The 20,794-nt window shown below is 40.9% G+C and overlaps 1 protein-coding gene across 2 annotated transcripts in view; it reads left to right on the forward strand.

Moving 5' to 3' along the window:
- Positions 1-8,724: 8,724 nt before the first annotated feature.
- LOC124794807 (nucleobindin-2) overlaps positions 8,725-20,794 on the forward strand; it is a 101,623-nt gene continuing 89,553 nt past the window's right edge. For both annotated transcript variants that reach the window (XM_047258464.1, XM_047258465.1), the window contains exons 1-2: positions 8,725-8,880; positions 13,871-14,001. In XM_047258464.1, the coding sequence (XP_047114420.1) occupies positions 8,844-8,880; positions 13,871-14,001 (168 nt within the window). In that variant the 5' untranslated portion in view covers positions 8,725-8,843. The remainder of the gene's footprint in view (positions 8,881-13,870; positions 14,002-20,794) is intronic.

The following is a 20,794-nucleotide window of genomic DNA, read 5'->3' on the forward strand; positions in this document are numbered from 1 at the left end:
AACGTTACTCAGAAGCGCTCCAGGTTTCATAAACCCCTCCACTTCAAACTTGGTTGAGTTATTCAACACTGAACTTAATATAATGAACATACCACGACTGTGGCAGTCTGAAATAATCCTTATCTTGTGTTTGCTTTCAGATTTTGACACGCAACTTTTCTAATTCAAAGAACTGGATTCTTTCTTTTTGTTTATTTTGTAGTTGTTTCCCTTGTCTTTTGACACTTTTGATTCGTTGTTTTCAGATTTAGTTAACGCTTCAAATCAATTTTTTTAAACTGTGACTGCCACGTGAGTTAAATATAACTCACAGGAAGTGTTCTCTTCTGGCCACATGAAGTAAATACAACTCAAGGACATTTTTCAATTTAAAGCTTCGTGGTGCAGTTGTAACTCACAGGAGCGTGCTGTGACTCGGTGTTATAGTAGGTTATGGCCCTAGTAACAAATAACGTTCATGGCCTATGGTTTTCAAGAACTCAAGAGTAGTTACTGACATTTGAATTCGTCAGTTATATATAACTCACATGGCTCAGTCGTGTTGGACCTTTATTCTATTTATTATTTAGTTTGACATATTACTTATACAGTAGATTGCAAATCACACACAGTTTTATATACATTCTTCAACTAGAATTGTAACAACAATGAAACTGAAAAATTTGGGTCATTCCACTTTGTTTCTCTAACACCTGTATGCACTGTGCTTCATGAAAAAACACTCTCTGCAAAAATATGAGTCACAATTCTTACATTTCCCTGCAGTTTGTTTGCATTTCTTGACAGCTTGCTCTTGTCCAAATTCTTTCTCCATATTTTCGTAGCATACTGTACACCTACATCTGGCTGCTCCCATGTTCATAAGTGCCACAATCTGTAGGTAACGCGATGGCTTTGGTGAGATATGTCTCAGGATAATCAGCATCTTCTGTATGGAGTAGTCACAAAGTCACTTCCTCTTTGAATTCTGTGATTGAGATCTTCTTGTTGTTGATGTATCGGTAAATCACATGACCATTTACCAGTGCTGACCCTGTCAACAATTCAACTGCAAGCTTCCTGTACCATTTCACACCCTGCCTTAGAAAATGAGAGTACAACTTCATTTGGTCAGAAAGATCTATAAAAGACTTTGACTGATTATAGTCAATTACAATTGCTGGTTTTTTCTTTGTGCCCTTTCTGGTTTGAACTTTTGCTTCTTCTTCTCCATGAACAGTACGCAGCATCAGAACATACCTCTTATGTTTCCATTTCAGTACTACTACAACTGTGGTACTTTCCATTGTTTTGTGTTCCCCCTTTTTCAGTGTTGCCTGTACCACATCTTGAGAATTTAGTTTTCTGTTTGATCTTAGAGTACCAACTAAATGTGTTGATTTTTCAAGAAGCTGGTGTGCTAGACGAACACTTGTGTAAAAATTGTCTGTGTATAAGATTCTGCCTTCATTTAGTAATCCACTCATAAGGCTCATAACAACAGAAGTGGGAAGAGAAACGCCAGGATTCGCATTGTTCCCACAGTAAACGTTCATATTCCAAGTGTAACCACTCTTTAGACAAAGTTTGAACAATTTAATTCCGAATTTATGAGCCTGTTCTTTATATATTGAATGAAACTTAAGTCTTCCTCGAAATGGCACAAGTGTCTCGTCAATGCTAACTTCTTTCTCTGGCACAACTGTTCTTTGAAATCTCTGTAGTAATTTATCAATAAGAGGTTGAATTTTGAATAAGCGGATTCCCAGTGGGCACTGGTTGTTATCAGAAAAATACCACATACAGAAAAGCAGTTGAAAATGATTGTGGACATAATATTTTTTACATTCTTGTGATAGAGCATATTTCTTGACCAATAATTTGGAATCCTTGATTTTACATTTAGTGACATCCATAACAAAAATGCTAAAAATTGTTCAATTTCAGTTTTGCTGACATCAGTCCACTTTTTCAGTCGTGAATTAACAGTAACTGAATGACTTTCTAAGGCTTGTTTTGCGTACAAATTAGTTTTTTGAGTCACATATTGTAATATTTCATTAGTTAAAAAATATTTGTAGAAATCATGTAGTGTCTTGCCTTTGAGAGTTAGTGCAACCGAAGCATTTACACCAGAACTGGAGTGAATAAATGTAAAGTTTTTCATATTTTTACCCATAACTGCCCCCCTCCAGACAATCTCATTATAATTTGTTGTGTGTCATCTTCATCTTCAGAACTTTCTGATATTACACTTACTTAAATTGAACCTGAATCGACTTCAGTAGTTATGGCACTAACACGGTTAGAGGTGCTTTGTTGCCTCGTTTTTACAGCTGTGAAGTCTGGTTCTTTGACTGAATGTGGACATAAAACTCTTCTTCCTACCTTCACTGATGTGATTCCATCATCAGAACTTCCGGTTTCACTTCCAGTCTCCTCTGGTAAAAATTCGTCTGAGCTATCACCAAATAAAGACACAGAATTTTCATCACTTATGTCCATAACTTCATCTAAAAGCTGCTGTAGATACCTTTGTTCATCTTCATAACTAGTATGAGACATTTTCTTCTGCCTCAATATCACTTTGTTATGGAGCAAACAACACTGAATAAAGATTGTAGCAATAGTACAGGAAAGCAATAATAGAACTGTACACAAATAATGCTCTGGAATGAAAAACTGACAAGAGTACAAACCTAAAATTATTAGCAACATCGCAAATGAGACACCTGGTACCTTTATTCTGGGGCCATGTGAATCATATGTAACTCACAAAAAAATTTAAAAAAACGTACTAAAATGCCATATTTTCACTTTATTTTCACTTAACAAGTTTACTTGGAGCAAACTAAAGCAGGATATTGAAAAAAAAGTAAATGGTCCCAACGGGTCGTTAACCCAACTATACCATGGCAGTCAATGTGTTAAATGTGGAAAGTTGCTTTCATTGTCTTTGATCTTTTTTGTGAATGATCTTTTACTCGAAACATATTCCCAAGGCATAACATCGTTACATGTTTGAAAAGCTATCTGACTGTTAATAGCACGTTTGTTATGCCTGATATTACTACCAACAGCATTAACCTGTTTCTTTAGTTTCGCGTTCTCTAACTGGAGAGCTTTAATAACCTCTTGTAACAATGAAATAACTTTCACAAGGTTCATTTCTTCCAGGGTATCTTGATGTGAAGCAAGTCTACAGGCATTTTCATCCACCATGTTTTCGGACATCATGCCTGTTTGCCGTTTGTATCTGCACAACCATGATACTTCCACTCAGTATTTTCATCTGGAAAATTATTTTCCGACACTTCAGAGCAACAAAAATTACACCATTTGTCACATAATTCCGTTACGAACTACCTTGTTACACTTAACACAACTTAAATTGGAAGGGACACATAGAAAACGTTGTGGGTAAGGCTAACCAAAGACTGTGTTTTATTGGCAGGACGCTTAGAAAATGTAACAGACCTACTAAGGAGACTGCCTGCACTATGCTTGTCCATCCTCTTTTAGAATACTGATGCACCATGTGGGATCCTTACCAGATAGGACTTACGGAGTACATCGAAAAAGTTCAAAGAGGGGCAACACGTTTTGTATTATTGCGAAATACGGGAGCTAGTGTCACACAAATGATACGGAATTTGGGATTGATATCATTAACAGAAAGGCGGTTTTCCTTGCGACGGAATCTTCTCACGAAATTTTAATCACCAACTTTCTCCTCTGAATGCGAAAATATTTTGTTGACACTGACTTACATAGGGAGGAAAGATCATCAGGATAAAATAAGGGAAATCAGCTCATATGGAAAGATATAGGTGTTCACTCTTTCTGCGCACTATACGAGATTGGAATAATAGAGAATTGTGAAGGTGGTTCGATGAACCCTCTGCCAGGCACTTGACTGTGATATGCAGAGTATCCATGTAATTGTAGATGTAGATATCGAGTAAAACAAGACTTTTTCGTCGAACTGAGACAGATACTACCTCTCTACCCAGCGCCATCTCTAAATTAATACAAGTGACAAAAATCGTACACAATGTCTAACCACGTCTTTTAAAAACACGATCATTTATTTCGGTTTCTACAACACTTTTGCGAAGCAACACTTGTGACATTCGATAGAACTTCAGTTTACCACATTTATATCAAAGGAATACAAACACAGATTCACACATAAGAAGCACAGACATATACCACTGGGTGCATGAGGGATCGACGCCTCATTTGTCGTTCCTTATGTCTACTTTGTTTTAGTCATTGTCACCTGTTGCCACAAGTACGACCTTCGTCTTTATATTATTCTAAGTAGGACAAGCAACTGCCAGACAGTGGGAGAAATATGCTGTGCATGTAAACCCGAAGTCCTCAAAGCCAATAACAATGTCAGAAGGGCTGTCGTCTATTAAATGTGCCAGTAACGACTTTTGTATCCAATGACATATTCTCTAATTTATCAGTATCGAAGAAATACTGTACCTTCTCCTTTAAAAGGTGGAATATGTTGTCACCTATCCCACATTTAATTTGTATGCCTTCCACATACCTCTGTGATGTACTCACTGATGGAAACATAAAACATTTTGACAAAACCTGTATGCCTGAGTACTATAAAATGTGACAAATTAGGAGCTAATAGCTTATTTTCCTCTTTCCATCTTGTAGCATTTTTCTCCTTCAATGGCATGCTAATCTGGCTTAACAACAAGTCAAGAGCATCAAAATTTGTTTATCGTTCTATACTCGATCCTTTTGACAAAGTTTCTGTTGCTGTCTGTACTTAAAATGATACGCACTTTCCTTGTCTCATAATAGTTTTGCACGAAGTCTAGCTTCCTGTACATTCTGACACTTCACACACTCTCGCAAGACACGAACAACTGCACTTAATCTAACCACTTCATCATCATAGCAGGTTTCTGTTAACGATTCAAATAAATCTGGCACTGATATGTGGAGAGTTGAACTGGCTGCTTCTGTGCCACAGGAGTGTTTTACAGCTTCAGACGGATTGTCGAACGTTTGTGGCAGTTTCCTCTTCATCGTCAGTTGAGGTGGCTTATGGGAGATGTCAGACAGTGTGGGTACTGTATTCCACACGAGTTTATTACTGTCTGCTGTCATGAACTGATTTTGTTCTAAGTGTAGCGAACAAGATCTTTTTCCATAAGATCTTCTCGTCTGATGTTCACTAGCCATTTTCTGTTCCTGAAACGAAAAATAATCAATAATACACATGTAGTTTGCAAGCGAATCCTGACAATACACTATAGTAATGTGACGTTATATACTTCTCACGGTCCTCAGGAAACCTAAAAAAAAGGCAGATGTGGTGTCTTCTTCTTGTTGTTGCTGCAATTTATTGCGCTACAGACGCTTATATTTGTAAAAAAACCATTGCACAAACCAAAATGAACAACTACTATTGGCTTTTACTTTCACGATTGTGCCGTATTCAACAGACTTACTTACTGGCCGCTTGGCGAGCTGCTGCCGTAGTAGGCAACAAAATGAGGCAAAGTGTCGCTACTGTTATGCTAGACTGTGGCCTCGTCACAGAAGATAACCGATTTATTATCTATGACTCGAAAATAAAGAAATTAATGTATATGAGAAAACTTTGACGTTACTGGTCAAAGCCGACAGGTTGTATCCCATTCTTCAGTTGGCCCCAAATACCTTGGATTGTGAAATTTTTCTTAGCGTTTGTTTCAGTGCTTTTACTGCAAGGCTACTCTGGTTCTTGTACGCAACATTTCCTCCTCCGATTATAAAACAGTTCATACCATTATTTACTGTAGTTTCACAGTTCTCTTGAAGAAGCTCCAGGCTTCGAAATTTCAGTGACTTTACATTCTGACTGGATATCAGACATGATTGTAGCTAGTCCCCTACCATGACTCGTTGATAATATGTTTATTTCTTCTTTTTTCTTATCTGTTTATCTTTTTCGGTTTGTGTTCCGTATTTTCACATATTGCACTAACACAAGATTTTTATACTTAACAGTATATGGGACTAACGGGTTTTCTCTCTGGCACTTTTATGGCCAATAGCTGCTTCTGGGCAGTTTTCCGCAGCACTCGAATTTTCTTTCCACGGTTTTAGACAGTCTTCATGTAGAAAATCGTATTTAATCTTTAATGGAAGACGAAAATTTGGAAATTTGTGGTACATTCCTATGAGACCAAACTGCTGAGGCCATCGGTTCCTAGGCTTACACAATACTTAATCTGACTCAAACTAATTGGGACTAGTGCAGCAAGGGATACAACCCGTCGGCTTTGAACAATGACGTCACAAGTCGCCAGAGAGCATGTATTACAGAGATGAAAGAGCTGAGGAGAATGTTGAGAAACAAAGGAATGCGAGAGAGATAAACATTGATCTTGTCAAAAGAGTAAGTGTTTTTGACTTTTTTAAAAAAAAAAATCTCACGAGATAGAATAAACTGATCCTACTTTATTAAGCAATATCTTGTCAAAAGCCGAGAAGCGATTGTTCTTAAAGTTCTAGCTCCCTTCAGAACGTAATAAGTGTTTTTTGACTTTTAAAAAAAAAAATCTCACGAGATAGAATAAACTGATCCTACTTTATTAAGCAGCTCCCTTCAGTACCTAATAAGTGTTTTTTGGCTTTTTAAAAAAAAAATCTCACGAGATAGAGTAAACTGATCCTGCTTTATTAAGCAATATCTTGTCAAAAGCCGAGAAGCGATTCTTCTTAGTGTTCTAGCTCCCTTCAGTACGTAATAAGAGTTTTTTGGCTTTTTTAAAAAAAAACTCACGAGATAGACTAACCTGATCCTACTTCATTAAGCAATCAGTAAAGAAACGATTTTTTGACTTTTTTTAAAAAAAATCTCACGAGATAGAATAAACTGATCCTACTTCATTAAGCAGCTCCGTTCAGTACCTAATAAGTGTTTTTTGGCTTCTTTAAAAAAAATCTCATGAGATAGAATAAACTGATCCTACTTTATTAAGCAATATCTTGTCAAAAGCTGAGAAGCGATTCTTTTTAGTGTTCTAGCTCCCTTCAGTACGTAATAAGAGTTTTTTGGCTTTTTTTTTTAAAAAAAATCTCACGAGATAGAATAAACTGATCCTACTTCATTAAGCAATCAGTAAAATGATATACCCAATATCAAGCGATCGCTTTTAGATTTACATTCAATTATTTTAATGATAGTGCTTATTAGAACACAGAACTGCTTTATTATCTATGCCTCGAAGTGAAGACATTACGATCTATGACTAAGGAATGACGTCATTGTTCAAAGCCGACGGGTTGTATCCCCTGCTGCACTAGACCCAACTAATTTGCAGAAGTCTGTTTCATAAGTTACAAATATTAACACTTACCTCTCAATTCATATTTTCTTTGATGATTTTTGTTTCTAACAACCTATCTCTTTTTAAAACTAATAGTGAATGTCATGATCATAATACTAGGTCTAAAAATGATCTACACAGGGATCTGAAACATTTAAGTCTTGTTCAGAAAGGTGTTCATTATTCAGCCACAAAAATTTTCAACTCCCTTCCATCAGGTATTAAAGATCACATTAATGTCTTACCTACTTTTAAATGTAAATTGAGAGAATACCTAATGGTAAATTCCTTCTATTCTCTTGATGAGTATCTACAAATAAAGCAATGATTTTTTATACTGATAAAAATTTGTTTGCTATAGATCACATTAACTGTTTAATTTGGAAAATGTACTATATTTCCTTTTTAGGTATTGTTTTATATTACTTGAGCTATACCTTTGATTTGATTTTAACCTACAAACTTATTCATAATCTTATGGTACATTTTTGTCATTTTATATATGTGTATTATATCTGTTGTATGTAATCTTGACTCATTCCACATCCTTGTGATTTATCACAATACGGATTAATGGAATACGAAATAAATAAATAAAAAATAAAAAAAATAAAAAACTAGGGACACACACACACACACACACACACACACACACACATGCCCGAGGGAGGACTCGAACCTATGACGGGGGAAGCCGCCCGTACCGTGACAAGGCGCCTGAGACCGCAAGGCTACCCCACGCAGCAGGAACACGAAAAACGAGGCCTAATATATACGCACTCTCTTGTTCACAACTTTACGTCTCTATGGGAATGCCGACATACTGAATCAAACTTTCCAGCATTTCGGCATATTGTCTAGCTTTGCTTGAGTCATTTTGCAGTCGTTCTCTCACAGTTATTTCGAGTCCAGCGTTACACATTTGCAGAGCAATTTCAAGCCCTTGCATTCAGTTCTGCAATCACACGAATATTTACTGAGTTTTGCTTTCACAAAACAACATTAACGATATCATTTATGCATCACTACAAATGTTCTGACACCTTTCATCACTTTTTCCGAATAGGAGGCAATTTACTGAAGGTAATTTACCGATATTTACGGAGCGATTTACCAGTACACCCGTATGTACCGCCATATTGACAAGCTACTCGGAGTAACATTTTGGTCTGCGGGAAATTGAAATGACTTCGATCTTCGTTTCACTAATTTAAACGCTTTATAGCCAAACAAGAAATTACCATATTCAATGCATACTAATCAGAACTTTACCGGTTAAAGGCAATAATGTGCCAAAATGGAACACGGAAGAGTGGACAGATTGATCGAAGCCACCTGATGATAACATGAGGTATCAGATTCAGATGACACGTCTTTATCCAAGCTGCGCTTTATCCATCTCCCCAAGTTTTGTAAAAACAGTTTGGATTATCTGAAAGCTTTAGTTCTTTGTTTTGAAATACAGTGAGTGGTCTGTAATGAAAATCTTTGAGTAGTGATGTTTGATACACGGAAATGAGTAGTGTTGATCTGTGGTGTTGCTGTAAACCACGTAAGTAGCGAGTGAAATGTTTTGTCACATAATTTTAGTGCATTTATTTCCGTGACAGTTTTATTTGACGTGAGCACACTGGAAGTAGTATTCAGTGCTGTTAATGATTATATATGAATGTATTAGCTCGTGATATTAAAAGATGCCCACTTTCTCATTTGACATATTTCAGTTATAAACTGATTTGACATTCTTTTTCTCCTAATAATCAAGATCAGTTACTTCAACCAGCGTATAGGTACACTAGTTTTTCGCTTTCAAATATGACGCCCCGCTATTAATTTTCCCCAAGTCGTCCTAAATTTCAGAAGAGATGGATGATGCAATTCATGTTTACTCCTGGCTATTGATGAATTTATTTAGATAACAAAAACAAAAATGCAACAAAACAAATACTACAGAAATGTAGTTTCGGAAACATTTACGTTGCGTAGATTCCATATATTTTAGACAGACAGTTGGAAGAAACGGTAATTTAAAGATCTGGTTAGTTCATTACTCATATTTGCACCCCTCTTGATTGCTGTCTAGTTGCAGATGAGTAGCCGTTAATATATGAAACGTTAACCCTGAGTCATCCCTCGTGTGTGGAAGCAATATATGGTCCTTATGTTACGATTACGAACACACAGACGAAGGTTTTTATATATACTGCCAAAAAGTGCTAGAAAACATTGTTTCGCAAGCTCTGACATTATAATTTTCTTCTATTTTTTATATGTAATGTAAAACTAACGGGCGAAATTCGGATTCATGGTTGAGTGAATGTAAAGCGTAGCACTATAAAATATATTGAAATTGAGGGACATTTATAGGTAACTGTACTCGAAAGTGATAGTGAAATTGTTGAGAATAAGTCTGAAATCTAATCTAGGATGCCGCTGTGTAATCTTCGGAAATACAGAAGCGTCCGATTCCACACGTCTGCTTTGACCCATGAAGTCACAACTACGACTCCAATATGGCGCCTATGACGTCATTACGTAAACATGACCACAAACACGAAAATACATTGAAAAACCAACACACACACCACAAAAAACCTAATGAAACTAACGACACAAGCGTGGGAAATGGGGATGTTTGGTTGGGGACAAAGTAAATATAAACAAATTTAGACTCGCACCACCATATCAAACCACACAAAACGACGAAAAAAAACCGACAACACAAAACTCCCCAAATTATCCTCAGGGATCGGACAATTCCCTTGAGCTATATAGCTCAACATCAGCTCTCGATCCCACAAATAACACTTCCCTTGACCTATATAGCTTAACATCAACTCTCGATACCGGAACAAATACAGCAACCACACATTGGAATTGAACACTTCCCTTGACCTATATAGGTCAACAGAAACTAACGATACCGAATCGTAAAACCCAAAACTACAACCACGTCCACAATCATAACTACCTCAAAAAACACAACAAACCAACAAAATTATAATCAGACACTTCCATTTATCTGTTATCCTTAAGACATCTCCACATACAGCCGTCCATGGTCCAAGACGCCGGAACTTTAGTAAGCCTCATTTCTTCACGATTTCATCCAAAACTCTGAATAGTTGAAGAAATTTTATTAGAGACAACGCACTGTACCCCATCATCGCCGACATCCGAAAACTGTTGACCTTGTCTGTCATATCCATTCCTACCAAAACCATAAAAAAAGCTATTTACCAAAATTCACATACAACGAACAGAAAAAAACTACAATAACATCGACATAACAAAAGCAAAATTGTTAACTCACTGAAAAATATTCCGCTGAAAGCACAGTCACTACCGATACCACACTGTAACACGCTACCCATAAACACACTACCAGAGAGAACCACAGACCGCAACAATACACCACCTATAAACGTGCCACACATGCAAACTAAACTGAAAACAGCACCTAACACACAACACGTAAACACACCACCAGAGAGCACCACCAATCACATCAAAACGATACCTACAAAGACGCCACTCTCCCAAACTAAATTCCACTCTGTCGTGATGTTACACACCACAACAGCCTTACGTCATGGGTCAAAGCCGACGAGTGGGATCGGTCACTTCGGTCGACCCTAATCTTCTTCTTGGAAGGTTTACATCAGGCTTTTCAACTAAATTATGTGCCAAACCCTATTGTAGACTTTGGAATAAATACAAATTGAACGTACTGGTTTGACGGATGTGAATTGTATTTGCAGAAATGATATTCTGAATAGCATTATGACAGGCTTAAATAATGTGATTTTTGACAAAAGGTCATTGCAAACCCATGAAGTGTGAACATGTGAAACTGGTGTTAAGAATTTTGTCCTGCCAGTCACCAAAAGAGAGAGAGAGAGAGAGAGAGCTATGTCCTGTATTGGTAGGTTTAGTAGAACCGAAAATCTGATAGTGTGTTTTAGAAGTAAACTTTCTATAGCTTTCATTTATTGTGCATAAATATTGCTTGAAGAAACAGTATGTATATCCCAACAGTATATGCTAATACGCCTCTGATGGACAATTCTCAGTCCTGTAGTTAAAATACATTTAGATACACAAATGTGCATTGGTTGTCCATGAGAGTTGTTTTAGCCGATGCCTTGAGGATAGAGCTCAATAAATTTACTGTAATTTATATTGATGATAAACTTCATGTCACATAGTAGCCGATGTTGCTAGGTCTTCAGTCTAAATACTGATTTGACACAGTTCTCTGTACTGTTGTATCCTGTTGAAAGTCTCCTTTTCTGCATAGCTGCTGTAACATCATGTTTTAAAAGTTTCTCATCTCATCTTGTCTGTAGTGTTTATTGTACACTTTTCACTCCCATACAAGGTTACACTCCAGGCAATTATTTTTGGGAAAGATTTAACATTTTTTATTCAGTATAACAAATTGATCCTCTTCATGAATGCCTTTCTTGTTATTGCCCACTCTGCATTATATTTTCTGCTTTGGCCATATTGTTATTTTACTATCCAAGTGGCAGAAATTCTCTAGTACTTCTATACTTCTATTGTTGTAAGATACCTGCAGAGAGCTATATTCCCTTGACCACTCAAAGATCACACTGTTGTTGCCTGAAATGTCAAATCTCCATGTATGCCCAGGAGTACATGGTTGTCAAAATTTGGATGCTGGGACTCCGTGCAATGGTTAGTTGAGCCAGTTAGCCACTTCTGGTTGGGTGGTGCTGCCTGTGGGGAGAGCACCCAGCTGGAATGGGTGGAACTAAGACATAAAATGTGTGAATGAAGAAGCACAGGCAGATGGTCAGACTACCTCAGCAGTCTTAACAGATGGGTCAGATCAACACAGTGCAGAGATATAATCCCAAAATATTTCGTTCCTTAGCTACACTAGTGGAGGAAAACTGACTAAAAAACAGATAAACATATGCCCCAGAGTAGGTGTAGCAGAACAGATGACTCATTGTTTCTGAATACAAAATCATAGTTCTTCACAGAACAGATCGAAAACAGGGACAGTAAATGAGAATCGGATCTGTATTAACAAAAAATTCATTTCCTGAACCCAAGCCTTGCTCTCATGTAGCAAAGGCAGTGATCCTAGTCACAGTTACATCTTGTAAGAACCTCGACATACTGCAACACTCAACTTTTCATGTCCTTTGACTGGTGGTGTCATCATATCAGCCCATCCACAATCCATTGTCCACTCTAAAGTATATGTGACCTTCCTGAAATCTCCCACATGTTATCTATTCATGGCTTAAGGAAGGTCCTGTCCCACTGACTCCTGACTACATTGAATAGGGAATGCTATATCACAGATGCCAACAAGCTACATAGCATAAAAGATGACTACATGCAGAATGTCCTGAGAACCTAAAATTCTTTGACTCTGCATTGACCATACTACAGTGACCCATGCGTATATTCTTAAACATGTTATTGGAGTTGTGGTATCCCTTATCAGTGGCATACATCTTAACAGTGCCCCACTTTTACCACAATAATCCAAACTCTGAAACTAGCAATTTAGTCATTGAAACTTCCTGGCAGATTAAAACTGTGTGCCCGACCGAGACTCGAACTCGGGACCTTTGCCTTTCGCGGGCAAGTGCTCTACCATCTGAGCTACCGAAGCACGACTCACGCCCGGTACACACAGCTTTACCTCTGCCAGTACCTCGTCTCCTACCTTCCAAACTTTACAGAAGCTCTCCTGCGAACGTTGCAGAACTAGCACTCCTGAAAGAAAGGATATTGCGGAGACATGGCTTAGCCACAGCCTGGGGATGTTTCATTCTGGAAATTTAATCATTACCATCAATTTTAGCAGAAGACATTCTTGTAGCAAATCTAATTTTACGATTTATCTTACAGTGTAGCTTGTGTAATTTTACCTGAAGGTCAGGCAATATGGTTTTGCTATCTGGCCTCTGGGTGGAGAGGATTGGCCTGACCCCTGACCAAACCTTTTAATTCATTTGTGCTTTTACATTCCTTATGGTTTTAATTAAAGTGTTTTATCTTGATTCGTACCATTTTATTGACCTTGACTACTTACCAGTCTTTCATAGTGAATGGAATGCCTGCCACTCAGATGCATAAGTTGTGCTTCTTGTTACAAGAAAAGTCTCCAGTTAATTCAATTTAATACCCTTCAGTTTGAGGTAGTTTACTCTTTTTTGTTTTATACATGGATTTATCCTAGCCTTCTTGCTTTTTTTCCATACTGGATGAACATACTAAGGATCAGTTTGGTTGCCCTTTTTATAAGAATTTTATTAATTTCATTCACCAAGGACAGAGAGAACATGACACGATAGTTTGGTTCCTTGAACCCATCCATCCAGTAGTGTTATCAGGCGAACAAATCTTTCATACTGATAGTCTAAACCACTTACAGTATTTTCTCCCTTATAAACTTCTTTTTTTATTACATATGCACACAGACTGTGTCTGCTGAATAACATAATTATTGATATAAGTAGCCTGATGTATTAATCATGCTGTTATATTTGTTGCAGAAATGATGAAAGGTATCCTGGTACTCCTTTGTACCTTACTTGTTGTTCAAGATACTGTTGGACCACCTGTAACACAGAAGAAAAATGATGAAAAAACGGATGGAAATGAGATAAATGAAACTGATAATCTGGTAAGCTTGGTTAAAATTTCTGTTGCCCATATCAAGTTTTATTTCATGATTCAATCTGTAAAGAGCAGTTTATTTGTAACTTGTGATCTTGACAAATAAATTGTACCCTTTGCTCAGATCTGTTTTGAAGTTGGTTAATTTCCTTCATAACTCATGTATATACAGTACTTGATGAGAGAAACTTGTGGCACATAGTTTTTTTTTGTAGTGGATTCTACAAAGTGAGCTAAACAGTTTTAAGTATGTCTCTATATGCCCCTATTTGTGGATGCTGGATGAGGTGTTTTATGTGACATACGTATTTCTCAAATGGTCTGGATTTTGGATTTGCCATGAGGAAACCTGGGTCCAGTTCTTGATGCTGCCAGTAACTCTGTCCTTGAAGAAAGGTCTCAGGTGGGAAAATTGCACAGCCTTGTGAAGTCCACCGAGGAGCTGTTTGAGAAAAGCCATGGCTCAGAGATCAGGAAAGATGACAGCTGCTGGGTCATCAGTTAGCTAACATTCCTCTCTATTTCACATCCAGTGACACCATCAGCAGAGGATAACATGGTAGTTATCCCCTGTGGTTCTCTAGGCCTGATCATGTTTATGTTGTTGTTGGTGGTGGCGGTGATTTTCACCCCACTAAATGTATTAACAGAAACGGACAGATTGTTCTCTTCTACTTCTCTCGGCCTTACATCCCTGTGTGGGTTTTAGCATTGTCGACAAGTTTCCTCCATTCTGCCCACTCCAGCACAGCTGTCCACCATCCTCAGACTTAGTGATTTTATATCTTCTTCCACATCATCTATCCACCGTTTTCGTGGCCTTCCTCTCTGTCTTCCTCTGATTGGCCTCCATTCAAAAATCTTTTTAGTTGTTCTTTCAGTATCCATCCTGAAGACATGCCCAAGCCAGGCTGTTCTTCTACTTTTTATAATTCTTAAGATTTCAGCTCCTTGTATGAGGCCATCCAGCTCACCATTCATCCTATATCTCCAGAAACCATTATTATTCTGAACTGCCCCATAGATCTTACACAGCACTCTCTTGACCGACTCCTTTCCTTGTTGTTGTTGTGGTCTTCAGTCCTGAGACTGGTTTGATGCAGCTCTCCATGCTACTCTATCCTGTGCAAGCTTCTTCATCTCCCAGTACCTACTGCAACCTACATCCTTCTGAATCTGCTTAGTGTATACATCTCTTGGTCTCCCTCTACGATTTTTACCCTCCACGGTGCCCTCCAATGCTAAATTTGTGATACCTCGATGCCTCAAAACATGTCCTACCAACCGATCTCTTCTTCTAGTCAAGTTGTGCCACAAACTCCTCTTCTCCCCAATCCTACTCAATACCTCCTCATTAGTTACGTGATCTACCCACCTTATCTTCAGCATTCTTCTGTAGCACCACATTTCAAAAGCTTCTATTCTCTTCTTGTCCAAACTAGTTATCGTCCATGTTTCACTTCCATACATGGCTACACTCCATACAAATACTTTCAGAAACGACTTCCTGACACTTAAATCTATACTTGATGTTAACAAGTTTCTCTTCTTGAGAAACGCTTTCCTTGCCATTGCCAGTCTACATTTTATATCCTCTCTGCTTCGACCATCATCGGTTATTTTACTCCCTAAATAGCAAAACTCCTTTACTACTTTAAGTGTCTCATTTCCTAATCTAATTCCCTCAGCATCACCCGTCTTAATTTGACTACATTCCATTATCCTCGTTTTGCTTTTGTTGATGTTCATCTTATATCCTCCTTTCAAGACACTGTCCATTCCGTTCAACTGCTTTTCCAAGTCCTTTGCTGTCTCTGACAGAATTACAATGTCATCAGCGAACCTCAAAGTTTTTACTTCTTCTCCATGAATTTTAATACCTACTCCGAATTTTTCTTTTGTTTCCTTTACTGCTTGCCAGTATACAGATTGAATAACATCGGGGAAAGGCTACAACCCTGTCTCACTCCTTTCCCAACCACTGCTTCCCTTTCATGCCCCTCGGCTCTAATAACTGCCATCTGGTTTCTGTACAAATTGTAAATAGCCTTTCGCTCCCTGTATTTTACCCCTGCCACCTTTAGAATTTGAAAGAGAGTATTCCAGTTAACATTGTCAAAAGCTTTCTCTAAGTCTACAAATGCTAGAAACGTAGGTTTGCCTTTTCTTAATCTTTCTTCTAAGATAAGTCGTAAGGTCAGTATTGCCTCACATGTTCCAACATTTCTACGGAATCCAAACTGATCTTCCCCGAGGTCGACTTCTACCAGTTTTTCCATTCGTCTGTAAAGAATTCGCGTTAGTATTTTGCAGTTGTGACTTATTAAACTGATAGTTCGGTAATTTTCACATCTGTCAACACCTGCTTTCTTTGGGATTGGAACTATTATATTCTTCTCGAAGTCTGAGGGTATTTCGCCTGTCTCATACATCGTGCTCACCAGATGGTAGAGTTTTGTCATGACTGGCTCTCTCGAGGCCATCAGTAGTTCTAATGGAATGTTGTCTACTACCAGGGCCTTATGCTAAACCGATTGCTCAGTCTTCCATCTACTCGCACTGCAGCCTTGGAATCAGGCAATGTTGCTTGAATAAGTGAGACATACTTAGATGGTATACCAAGCAGTAGCAAATCATTTAGCATTTGAGCTCTATAGAGACTCAAAGGCCTGCTTGAAGTCTATGTAGAGGTTATGCAGCTCAATGTTATACTCATAGGCCTTTTCATGTATTTGCCTCAACACAAATATCTGGTCTTTTGTTTATGTATTAGGCCAAAATCCACACTGATATTCCCCTAGAATCTCTTCTGCATATGGTGCTAACCTCTTGTAGATAATACTAGAGAAGATCTTATAGGTTACATCTAGCAGGGTAATTCCTCGGTAATTTGAACAGCAGGTCTTTTCTCCTTCCTTATGTTTTGGTTGAATTACAACTAAGATCCATTCTTCTGGGATTCTTTCATAGTTCCATATCAACTTAAAAAGTCTGTGGATCCACTTATGAAGATAAGTTCCCCCATTTTTTAGCACTTAACGCAGTTATTTCATCAGTTCCTGGTGTTACATAATTTTTAAACAATACACTATCTTCCATAGTTCCTCTTTCCTCTATTTCCAGATCTGCAGTATTATTGAGTAGCTGCTTGTTCCTGGTAGGATTGCCCTCCAAAATCCCCTTGAAGTATCCTCTCCATACATCCAGAACATCTTGTTTATCGGTCAGCAAATTTCCCCTCTTTGTCCTTCCAAGCTGTTATTTTCGATCTATATTCTTGAGTTCCTTCTTTAATTTTCTTGTAGAACTTTCTTCTTTCACTCTTTTGGTAGTGCTCTTCCAGCTCCTCTATCTTTCTCTTCATGGCTTCCCTTTTTTCCTCCTTCATACCCTTTCTGCCTCTATTTTCTTTTCATTATACAGTGCCTGATTTGATCTAGTATTCTGCTGCAAGCATTTCAGTCTTGCTTCCTTTTTCTGTTCCACTGCCTGTCTACTTTCATCATCATACCAGTCTTCATTCCTAAGTCTCCTTGCTTGCCCCAGTATTTCATGTGCTGTTGGTCTAATGGCATCATTAATAGAGTTCCATTGTTTTCTATCATCTCCACCATCTTTCGTTCCCCCTGCGGGTTCGGGGGTAAGAATAGGCCCGCGGTATTCCTGCCTGTCGTAAGAGGCGACTAAAAGGAGTCTCAAACGTTTCGGCCTTCTGTGATGGTCCCTACTTGGGTTTGACCTCCTTTTTTCTTCCAAATTTCCGTCGTCAGTGCGTGCCATTTAGGGAAGGACACCTTACGTGGTGTTTTTGTATTGGTCCATCATGCTCCACCATCTTGCATGTTACCTATTGTCGTGTGGGGGGGGACTACGCCCAACATCTTCTGGGTTGTCTCCTTCTCGCCTTGTGCGCACTCTTCTTCTTAGCGCCTACGACAACTGTGGACCCTTTAAACACCTAAAATCCAGCACGGTAGCCAGTCCGTTGTGGTGGGGTCGTCATGTACCCTCTTGGTGGTAGCCCCCTGACCACGCAGGGATCGCACTACAGATGCCAGAGCTGTTTCCTCCCCATGCATGCCAAGGAGTATGTGCCCATCTTGTCTGGGGCACGGGGACTCCGGGCAACGGGATATCGGCCAGGTACCCGTTGCTTTGGCTGGGTGGCGCCCTTGGGGAGAGCCCTTGTTCGGAGTAGGTGGCATCTGGGCGGATGTGGCGCAATGAAGCGCAATAAATCACACCAAGCTGGTGCTCGCACGGCCACCAGCGTCTCTAAGCGAGGTAGAGTCGACTTCGATGCTGCGCAATATGACCCTCAGATGTTCCCCTCGTTGGCTGCGCCATGGGAGGGACGCCGATCTAGTGCCAAGCGGGAGCCTTATGTACCGCAATACCTTGTCTGCAGCAGGACTGATGGTGACTCCTTTCTTCCAACGAAGCCTATGTTTTTTGTGGAACACCTGGAGGATAAGTTTGGGGAAGTGGCAGGGTTGTCAAAAATGAGGAATGGGTCCATCCTCCTCAAGACGTCCTCCCCAGCCCAGTCACGAGCGTTGCTCTTGTGTGATAAGCTGGGTGACGTCCCTGTTACCGTCACTCCCCACAGTAGCTTAAATATGGTCCAGGGGATTATTTACCATCGTGACCTCTTGTTACAATCCGATGACGAGCTGAGAGCCGACTTGGAACGGCGTGGTGTGCATTTTGTCCGTCGTGTCCATCGAGGACCCAAGACAAACAGGGTAGCCACCGGTGCCTTTATCTTGGCCTTCGAGGGTGATGTCTTGCCCGAGAAGGTCAAGGTAATGGTTTACCGTTGCGACGTGAAGCCATACGTCCCTCCCCCGATGCGGTGCTTCCAGTGCTGGAAGTTTGGGCATATGTCCTCCCGTTGCCCATCCAGCGCTACATGTCGAGATTGTGGACGCCCCTCTCATCCCGATTCTCCATGTGCGCCCCCGCCTGTATGTGTCAACTGTGGGGAGCACCACTCTCCATGCTCGCCGGATTGCCCCGTTCTTCATAAGGAGCGGAAGATAATGGAATTTAAGACCCTGGACCGGCTTACTTATCGAGAGGCTAAACAGAAATATGAAAGGTTGTATCCTGCTTCCCTTCGAACATCTTATGCTGCAGCCACGTTATCGTCGCCCACGCGAGCGACGGTTGTCGCTTCATCGGTGCCGCCTTCAGTGGGCCCTCGGGGCCATGTATCTCTGTCTGCCCCCCTATTGCCTGGGGGCAAGCCTTCCTCTATTGCCCCCTTAGCAGTTGGGGGCAAACCCTCTTCTGTCGCTCCCCCCAAGCTTACTTCGGGAGTGACATCTGCTCCACAACTGGGAGGCTCGATTCCTCCCCCTCCTTCTCCGGCGGCGTTGCCTCCGCCGGTTCCTCTCTCGCGGAAGGGGTCCCTCGGGGCTCTCCCTTCCTCCGTTTCTTCTCCTTCCCAGCCAGATGTCAGCCAGTGGCTGAAGGTTTCGCCACCTGCTGATCGTAGGGCTTCTGCGTCGTCGTCAGCCTCCGACGCTCCTTCCGAGAAGCTCTCCCAGCCCTCTCACCCTAAGGGCAGACGCGAGAAGAAGGAACGGAATGTGTCCAAGAAGAAGGACGTTCCGGCGGTTTCAGCACCGCCTGCTGTACATAGTCCTGGCTCCGGGGATGAGGTGGAGATCCTCGCCTCTGCCGCGGATCTCGCCCTCACGGAACCCTTGGGGGCCTCTCCTATGGACTCAGCTGACTCTCCCCCAGTGGCGGCAGTTGGCTCTGGAGCCCTGTCTGCCTCTTAGTCGCATTCACGCCCTCCCAGTCCCTTCCTGCTTCCATTCTCCAATGGAACTGCGGCGGTTATTTCCGCCACCTGCCTGAGCTCCGGATGCTTCTGAGTGATTCCCCTGTTCTCTGCATTGCTCTGCAGGAAACTTGGTTTCCTGCACTACGGACCCCCGCCCTTCGCGGTTATCAGGGATACTATAAGAACCGTGCTGCCTGTCATCGAGCGTCAGGTGGTGTTTGCCTCTTTGTTCACCACTCTGTCTGTAGTTCGCCAGTACCCCTTCAGACGCCTTTAGAGGCAGTTGCTGCCAGGGTTGAGCTCTCGCCGGCTATTACTGTTCGCTCTGTTTACATTCCTCGCTGCACTGCTGGCTCAACTCCCGCCACCTTTGCTGCTTCTGGGCGATTTCAATGCCCACAACCCTCTATGGGGTGGGACTGTCTCTGATGACCGCGGTCGGGCCGTGGAGCATGTGTTGGCTCAGCTCGACCTTAGCCTCTTGAATACTGGTGCTCCCACGCATTTCAGTGGTGCCCATGGCTCGTTCTCGGCCATCGATCTCTCTATTTGCAGCCCCGGACTTGTCCCATCCCTCCACTGGAGGGTGCACCCTGACCTGTGCGGTAGTGACCATTTTCCCATCTATTTGTCACTACCCCAGAGTCGTTCTTCTGGGCGCCTGCCCCGCTGGGCTCTCCACAGGGCAGACTGGCCGGCTTTTACTTCTGCTGCTGCCATTGAGTCTCCCCCACAGGGTGACATTGACGAGGTGGTCCGTGTTTTAACCACATCCATCATTTCAGCGGCCGAGGCTGCCATCCCCTGATCTTCTGGCCTCCCTCGGAGGAAGGCTGTACCCTGGTGGTCGCCGGAGATTGCTGAGGCTATTCGCGGCTGTCGGCGGGCTCTCCAGCGGCATAGGCGGCACCCGTCTCTCGAGACCCTCATCGCCTTTAAGAGGCTCCGTGCCCTGGCCCGTCGTCTTATTGCACGGTGTAAGCAGGAGTGCTGGGAGAGGTATGTC

This window comes from Schistocerca piceifrons, chromosome 4 (assembly GCF_021461385.2).
Source record: "Schistocerca piceifrons isolate TAMUIC-IGC-003096 chromosome 4, iqSchPice1.1, whole genome shotgun sequence".
In the NCBI taxonomy this organism is placed as follows: domain Eukaryota; kingdom Metazoa; phylum Arthropoda; class Insecta; order Orthoptera; family Acrididae; genus Schistocerca; species Schistocerca piceifrons.